The sequence below is a fragment of the Manihot esculenta genome, chromosome 13 (genome assembly GCF_001659605.2).
Source record: "Manihot esculenta cultivar AM560-2 chromosome 13, M.esculenta_v8, whole genome shotgun sequence".
Lineage (NCBI taxonomy): Eukaryota > Viridiplantae > Streptophyta > Magnoliopsida > Malpighiales > Euphorbiaceae > Manihot > Manihot esculenta.
The window spans coordinates 9,705,129-9,714,374 of NC_035173.2; the positions used below are offsets into that span (position 1 = coordinate 9,705,129).

A 9,246-nucleotide genomic window follows, 5' to 3' on the forward strand; every position below is an offset into this window, starting at 1 on the left:
GCACCTTTCCCTGTCTCTTCCGTTCATCCTCGCCATTCCTTTTTTAAAACAACCTTTACCGAAAAGAGCCGGCTTACACGCCAGGTGAACGCCATCACCAGTCCTACACCGAATCTGGCTTGCATGACAAGCAGATCTCGTTAATCTTTCCGTTTTCCTTCAAGACGGCCTCAACTCAGTAAGATCTACAAGCTTACACCACGATCTGTGGCTAAAACGGACAAATCTTGTCAATCATGGCAGAACGAGGGAATACCAGTAAAGAAGGCAAAATCACGGAGGCGAAGGACAAAATCCAGATCGGAACTCAGAATCTTGGAGATCCTCTGACTCTCCAGTCTTCGGACCATCCAGGTATGGTTTTAGTATCTGCTCCTCTGATAGGGACAAATTTTAGGTCTTGGTGTAGAGCCATTAGGATAGCCCTAGGAGCCAAACAGAAACTGGAATTTATAGAAGGCACCGTTACAATACCTGATAAAGGATCTGATTCCTATGAACAATGGAAGCGATGTGACTTTATGGTCACATCCTGGATTCTAAATTCTATATCCAGAGAGTTAGTCGATGGCTTCATTTACACAGCCTCAGCTAGGGATCTCTGGCTTGAAATTACCGAAAGATTCGGTGAGTGTAATGGAACCATGATCTATGAGTTGCGTAGGAAAATATCCTTGATATCTCAAGACAATTTCTCTGCATCTGTCTATTTCACTAAATTGAAAGGGTTTTGGGATGAATTGGGATCAATGGAGACCCTTCCTCCATGCACCTGTGGAGCATCAAAGGCAATTGATGAAATTAACAATAGAAATAGGCTAATGCAATTTCTTATGGGCTTGAGTGATGCCTACGGAACAGTAAGAGATCAGATCCTGGGGATGGATCCTCTGCCCTCTGTAAATAAAGCCTATTCTATGGTACTGAAATTTGAGTCTCAGAAGGATATTCTGGGAAACATTAGTGGGAACACTGAACCTCTAGCCTTGATGAATAGGACATATAAACAATATCAAGGAAAACAAAGGGGACCTGGCCCAAAAAGGGGGCATTGCTCCTACTGTGACATGGATGGACATGTCAGAGAGGGCTGTTTCAAGTTGATAGGCTACCCTGAGTGGTTTAAAACGAAAATTAAGAATAATGGACAGCCCTCTAAAGCAAATAGAAACATAGGACATGAACGAAAGGTTGTAGCAGCTGTTGAGGGCACCCCACATAAAAGGGACACACCTCTTGACATGCCTAACACATCTACTCAGATAAATGACCTCAATATCATGATGAACTCCTTACAATAGGAGGTAAGCAAACTGATGAAAGAAAAGGCTGTGCTCACAGCAAATACTCATCAATTTGACTACAACAATGAATATCATTCAGACTCAGATCCAGCTATCTTTGCAGGTACTTCTAACTCTAAGTCTATGGCTTGTGCATTTATTCATAAGCACTATAATTGGATTCTTGACACTGGTGCCACTGACCACATGTCTTCGAATCAATCATTCTTTAATGAGTTAGAGCTATTAAATAAGCAAGTTTTAGTTTACTTACCTGATGGGAATACTATGAAAGTTTGCTACACTGGTTCTATCACACTTTCAGATTGTATGCACCTGAAAAATGTCTTATTTGTTCCAAAGTTCAATTATAATCTTCTTTCTGTTAGCAAATTAATCAAAGATTGTAAGCTAAGCTGTTTTTTTCTTCCTTCCTGTTGTATTATTCAGGACCAAATGACTAAGAAAGTGGTTGCTGTGGGCAAAGAAGAAGCAGGATTATACAGATTGAATCAGATGAGTTTTATGCCCATTGAAATTGATAAAAAATTAGTTGCTATTCTGAATACTATGCCTGGATTACATTCCTTTGTAAATACCATGCTTTTGTAATACCCGGCTAGACTCCGGTATCGGAATTCCTACCGTCCGGTGGAATTTGGGTGTCGGAAACCTCTAGAAGGGTAAGAACATGTTTTTATGAAATGATTTTCATGTTTTTAATGTTTTAAGTATGATTTTAAATAAGTTTTAGCATGAAAATTCTTTAAGGAAAAACCCAGGTTCGGCCGCCGAAACTCACTTTTGGCCGCCGAACATGCATGGACTTTGGGAGGCACGTTAGGCCCCCGAAAGTCTAAGTGAGGGAAGTGCAGGTTCGGCCGCCGAACCTTATGTTCGGCCGCCGAACATTGCATGGATACGGAGGCACATTCGGCCCCCGAACGTGGCCTGGCCAGCCACTATAAAAGGGTCCCCTTGGTCCGCACGGGCGAGCTTTTTCTCTCCCATTGTCGGCCAAGGTGAGTCTCCACCGCTCCTCCCTCGATCTTGAGTGTTTCCTTTAGATCTTTCATGGTTTTAACAAGTCTTCATCTTGCTTTGAAGTTTTTAAGCTTTTGAAACGAGTTTTGAGCAAGTTTTGAACTTGGAGACCCAAGGAGCTCAATCTCTCCCAACTCCAAGTTAGATCGCCTCCACTCTCGATCTTCAAGAGGTAAGAGTCGATCTCTAGCTTACATTATGTTTTAAACAAGTTTTATGCAAGATCTATGGGGTAGAGATGCATGTTTAGGTTTGTTGATGAGTTTATGGTTTTGATGCTTTGATGAACAATGTAGCTTGATTGTGTATGAATGAAGTGTTGTAGATGGGGTATATGCATGTTTGAGGCCCCTAGGAACTTGTATGCATGCTTTGGTTGAAAAATATGCATGATTTATAGATTTGGAGGCGAAATGTGCAAAGGGAGCCAAGTTTTTGCCCTTTGGCAGAAACCAGGTTCGGCAGCCGAAGGTACTTTCGGCCGCCGAACATGGCTGGGGAGGCAGGCCTTTCGGCTGCCGAAGTTGCCCCCGAAAAGAGACTTTCGTCTCTGTCTGGCACTTTCGGCCGCCGAAGGTGCCGCCGAACCTACCCGAGTTTCGTCTCTGTCCAGGACTTCGGCCGCCGAAGGTGCCGCCGAAAGTGCCCTGTTCAGCCACTCCATGCATATTTTCATGTGATGATTTCAGGATGTTTTAGGGGGTTTTTGGGGGATATATTAGAGTTATGTTTTTATATGTTGGTCCCTCATTGGAGTCCACCTGTGTAGGTTCGGACCCGAGGAACCAAGGACCCCAGCAGTGAGCCAGCTGCTGAGAGTTTGACAGAGTCAGCCAGAGGTGAGTGGAACTATACTTAATCTTTTAAATTAAGAAAGTGAATATTTTATCATATTTCATGCATCATGACTATAATATAGGATGTTTGCATTAGAATCACGAATATGCTACATTGCATTATTATATTGTGGTTGATGAGGAGGGACATTGCACGACTCACTAGTCCTGTGTACGAAGTCCTGTGGTGCCCATAATAGGGCCGGGCAATAGCTCCGATTTACGAAGTCCTGTGGTGCCCATAATAGGGCCGGGCAATACGAAGTCCTGTGGTGCCCAAAATAGGGCCGGGCATGGAGCTGAGGGATTTTTGGGTCGGTCCGTCCATGATGTGAAATGTTTGTGCAATGATGCATTCCATTATAGCATGTTTTAAATTTTTTTTTTTTTTTTTATAGTTCTACTCACTGGGCATCTAGCTCACCCCTCTCCCCTAACCCCCCAGGTTTGCAGGTACGGGATTGATAGAGAAGAAAAGTTTTAAATATTTTTGTGTATGACGTTGATCATGTATGGGATTAAGCAGGTTTACAGGTATATGTTAGGCTTGCTACGGGTCCCGGCGGCCTTATGCCGATCTGGATCCTAGCGCCAGTAGCGGTCCGGATTTCCGGGGCGTTACAGAGTGGTATCAGAGCCCTAGGTTCACATGGTCGGACCTAGCGTGTCGGGCTCATAGAAGTATTAGAGGGTCAAGCACAATAGGAAAGGTCATGTCCACTAGGATAGGATGTAGAGTCCTGTCTTGCTATGATGATGTGATATGCCATGACTATATGCATGCGCATAAATGATATGCTATGTTTGCCATGTATGTGATGTAGGTTCATGTGACTCCACATGAACCATATGATGCTAATGCTTGTGAGTTATGTGCTGTTTTTCAGAAACAGAATGAGAGGAACTCGTCGATCTGCACGATTGACAGGAGTCCCACCAGAGGATGAGGGCACAAGCGCCCGTCCTCCCACATTGCCTAGGGCAATGTCATGCAGAACAAACAGAGAAAGAGTATCAAGGGACCCTAGAAGGTCTTTTGATACTAGCAGAAGGGGGACAGAAAGAGGAGGAAGTTCTTCAGATGTGAGGGAGGTTATGGAAGAAGATCAGAGAAGGGATGGGAATCTGGATGTTGGCATGTCAGAAGAAGGGACAGGGGAGTCACAAGGAGGCACTCAGGCCTCGGGGTATGGTTTTCCACCCTATTACCCACCCTATGCACAGAGTCCCGGGTATCCGATGGGAAGTACGTCGGATTACTCCAGCTTTAATCCCTACCCTACCCACATGCCTTATCCACCTTTCTATCCACCGTACCCACAGTACCCAGCCTATCCACCCTCATCCTTCCATCCTCACCCAGCAAACCCCACCTCGGGGAATGCTGCATCCCCACCTCCACCTCCTACAGAACCAATAGCCCCAGTTACTCAACCTCCTAGACCTAGCTCAGCCAGTGGGAGTAAGGTGAAAATGACAGCTTACCTTAAGCTGGATGCTCCTAAATATAAGTCAGGGGATGATCCCTTTGAATACCTGAGAGCAGTGAAGACGATCACTGATGAGCTAGGGGCAGATGATAGAAGAGCCATTGAGATGGCAGGGTTCACCCTGAAGTGCAAAAAGGCAAAGGAATGGTTCAAGTGCTATGTGGACCCGAGACTAGACAGTATGACATGGGAGGAATTTGCCAATGAGTTTGCTGGATGGGCATTTCCAGATAGTTCCAGAGAGTTGAAGATGATTGAGTTTGAACAACTGAGACAGACAGAAGACATGAGCATAGAGGAGTACACAGACAGATTTCTGGAGCTATTACCCTTCTCAGGGCAAGCTCTAGATACAGATGTGAAGAAGGCCAGGAGATATGTCATGAAATTACAGTCCAGGTACTCCTCATTGATTCAATCAGCTGAGAGGGAGAGTTTTCACACAGTGGTAGATATGGCTCGAAGAATGGAGGCCAGTGCCATAGTTGAGGGGTCAGTGAAGCAGCCAGTGACCCAGTCTTCAGGGGTTAAGACCCCAGGCAGAGGAGGGCCAGGACCCTCTACTCAGAGTTCAGGTAGTAAGAGATGGAGTAGCACTAAGAAGCCCAAGAAGAACAAGTTCTGGAACAAGCTGAAATCCGGTCTAGGATTTGGCGGTGGCTCGAGTTCAGGCTCAGATGGTGCAGAATGCCAAAGGTGTGGGAGGCCACACAAGGGAGCGTGTCGATGGGGGACCAATGCATGTTTCAGATGTGGCCAGGAGGGACACATAGCTCGGGATTGTCCTAGAGCACCTTTCATGGGCCAGCCCCAACAGACAGCTTCGGGTAGTGTGGCACAACCAGCAGCTCCAGCCACAACACAGGGCAGTGGCAGAGGTAGAGGGAGAGGGGCAGCCTCTTCTTCTGGTTCCCGAGGTGAAGGTCCATCAGCTCCAGCCAGGATCTTCACAATGACTCAGCAGGAGGCGAACACATCCAACACCGTGGTGTCAGGTAATCTCATCATTGGGTGTTCTGATGTGTATACATTAATGGACCCGGGTGCATCTCATTCCTTTATTTCTCCGAGGGCAGTTGAGAGGTTAGGGTTGATGGTCTCTGGGTTAGAGTGTCCCCTATGGGTCAGTGGACCCAAGTGTGATCCGACGGTGGCAGAGTCAGTCTGCCGGTACTGTCCAGTGTTTGTTGAGGGAAGATGCCTCTCCGCCGACCTTGTGGTTCTAGACTTGACAGACTTTGACGTCATTCTAGGGATGGATTGGCTATCTACCCATGGTGCTACCTTGGACTGCAGGGACAAGGTAGTCAGGTTCAGAGATCAGAACGGGTCAGAGGTTGTCTTCAGAGGAGACAAGAGGGGTACGCCTAGAGGTCTGATATCGGCCCTACAGGCTCGTAGGCTGCTTAGGAATGGATGTCAGGGGTATGTAGCTCACGTGAGAGAGCTAGATAGTCAGGTCAGGGAGCCAGCCTCAGTGCCAGTTGTCAGAGAATTTCTGGATGTCTTTCCAGAAGAGCTTCCAGGACTACCACCTGCTAGGGAGATAGAGTTCGAGATTGAACTGATGCCTGGAACTAGACCGATCTCTATCCCTCCCTACAGGATGGCACCAGCAGAATTGAAGGAACTGAAAGAACAGTTGCAAGATCTGGTAGATAAGGGCTTCATCCGACCGAGTACCTCACCTTGGGGTGCTCCAGTGCTTTTTGTGAGAAAGAAGGATGGATCCCTCAGACTTTGTATCGACTACAGGCAGTTGAACAAGGTCACTACCAAGAACAAGTACCCATTGCCAAGGATCGATGATCTATTCGACCAGCTAGCAGGAGCGGGTTGTTTCTCCAAGATAGATCTGAGATCAGGGTACCATCAGCTGAGGATAAGGGAAGAAGACATACCAAAGACAGCTTTCAGGACCAGATATGGGCACTATGAGTTCCTTGTAATGCCGTTTGGGTTAACTAACGCCCCTGCAGCATTCATGGACCTCATGAACAGAGTATTCAGACCATACCTGGATCACTTCGTTATTGTCTTTATAGATGATATCCTAGTGTATTCCAGGAATGCAGAGGAGCATGCCCAGCATCTGAGGATTGTATTACAGACCTTGAGGGAACATGGCTTGTATGCCAAGTTCTCCAAGTGTGAGTTCTGGTTAAGGAGCATATCATTCTTGGGGCATATAGTGTCAGAGAATGGGATAGAAGTGGACCCCAAGAAGGTTGAAGCTGTGACTAACTGGCCAAGACCCACCTCAGTGACAGAGATCAGAAGCTTCTTGGGTTTGGCTGGCTACTACAGGAGGTTCGTTCAGGACTTCTCTAAGATTGCAGCTCCTTTAACCAGATTAACCAGAAAGAATCAGAGATTCGAGTGGACCGATCAGTGTGAAGAAAGCTTTGAGGAGCTCAAGAAGAGGTTGACTTCAGCACCAGTGTTAGCTCTGCCAAACAGCAATGAGGATTTCACAGTGTTCTGTGATGCATCCAGAGTAGGCCTGGGTTGTGTGTTGATGCAGAATGGTAAGGTGATCGCTTATGCTTCTAGACAGCTGAAGAGGCATGAGTTGAATTACCCCACACACGACCTGGAAATGGCAGCAGTTATCTTTGCCCTCAAGATGTGGAGGCATTACCTCTATGGGGTAAAATGTGAGATCTTCACAGATCATAAGAGCCTGCAGCACATCTTGAACCAGAGAGAGCTGAATTTGAGGCAGAGGAGATGGGTAGAACTGTTGAGTGACTATGATTGCAAGATCCAGTACCATCCGGGTAAGGCTAATGTAGTAGCTGATGCCTTAAGCCGGAAATCACTTGGCAGTCTATCCCACATCACGGCAGAGAGGAGACCGGTGGTGAAGGAATTTTATAAACTCATCAATGAGGGTCTACTGATGGAGTTGTCTGGTACAGGTGCTTTGATTGCGCAGATGAAAGTAACACCCGTGTTTCTGGAGCAGGTGGCTCAGAAACAGCATGAGGACCCAGAGTTAGTAAAGATTGCCAGGACTGTTCAGTCAGGCAAAAACAGTGAGTTCAGGTTCGATAGTAAGGGGATCCTCCGCTATGGGAATAGACTATGTGTACCAGATGACATCGGGCTAAAAGGAGACATTATGAGAGAGGCTCATAATGCAAGGTACAGTGTTCACCCTGGAGCCACCAAGATGTACCAGGATCTGAAGGGAGTGTATTGGTGGCCAGCTATGAAGAGGGAAGTGGCACAGTTCGTGTCAGCCTGCGAAATATGTCAGAGGGTGAAGCTGGAACATCAGAGGCCGGCTGGAATGCTTAACCCACTGCCGATTCCAGAGTGGAAATGGGAGAATATCGCTATGGATTTTGTAGTGGGGTTACCGGCAACATCCAACAGACTAGACTCCATATGGGTGATTGTGGACAGACTCACCAAATCTGCTCACTTCATCCCTGTTAGGAGCAACTACTCTGTGGATAAGTTAGCGCAGGTTTATGTGGATGAAGTTGTCAGGCTGCATGGGGTCCCAGTTTCTATAGTGTCAGATAGAGGGCCCCAGTTCACCTCCAGGTTTTGGCGGAGTCTGCAGAATGCTATGGGTACCAGGTTGGATTTCAGTACTGCCTTCCATCCCCAGACTGATGGACAATCAGAGAGGACCATCCAGACAATAGAGGATATGCTCAGGATGTGTGTGCTAGATTTTGGCGGTTCTTGGAGGCAACATCTACCCTTGGTAGAGTTCGCCTACAATAACAGCTATCATGCTAGCATTGGGATGGCTCCATATGAAGCTTTGTATGGGAGGAAGTGCAGGTCACCTGTTTGCTGGGAAGAGGTTGGAGAGAGGTCCTTAGCAGGGCCTGAGCTTGTAGAGATCACCAGCAGAGTGGTACCCATGATCAGAGAAAGAATCAAGACTGCTACAAGCAGGCAAAAGAGTTATGCAGACATCCGCAGGAGACAGGTAGAGTTTCAGGAGGGGGATCTAGTATTGCTCAAGGTGTCCCCAATGAAAGGGGTGGTTCGGTTCGGAAAGAAGGGTAAGCTAGCTCCGCGGTACATCGGACCCTTTGAGGTCTTGCAAAAAGTTGGGAACGTATCGTACAAGCTGGACTTGCCTGCTTCTATGGAGAGAATCCATCCGGTTTTCCATGTTTCCATGTTGAGGAAGTTCGTGTCAGATCCGGGCAAGGTTCTTAGTGAGCCTGATGTGGAGATCCAAGAGGATCTCACTTATGTTGAACAGCCAGTGCGGATTCTTGACACTCAGATCAAAAAGCTAAGGAACAAGGAAATCCCGATGGTGAAAGTCCTTTGGAACCACCACAATATGGAAGAATGTACCTGGGAGACACGGGAGTCCATGCTCCAGCAGTACCCCCACCTCTTCTAAGGTTAGTTGAGATGTGCTCCATGTGCTTTATGTGTGTATGTTATGTTTATGATATGCATGTGTTAGTTGAGGAACATTCGGGGACGAATGTTCTTAAGGGGGGGAGAATGTAATACCCGGCTAGACTCCGGTATCGGAATTCCTACCGTCCGGTAGAATTTGGGTGTCGGAAACCTCTAGAAGGGTAAGAACATGTTTTTATGAAATGATTT

At 46.7% G+C, this 9,246-nt stretch overlaps 1 protein-coding gene across 1 annotated transcript; it reads left to right on the plus strand.

Moving 5' to 3' along the window:
- Positions 1 to 236: 236 nt before the first annotated feature.
- LOC122721486 lies at positions 237 to 1,301 on the plus strand. Its single transcript, XM_043949320.1, has one exon. The coding sequence runs from the start codon at positions 237 to 239 to the stop codon at positions 1,299 to 1,301; it is 1,065 nt and encodes a 354-aa protein (XP_043805255.1).
- The last annotated feature ends 7,945 nt before the right edge of the window (positions 1,302 to 9,246 follow it).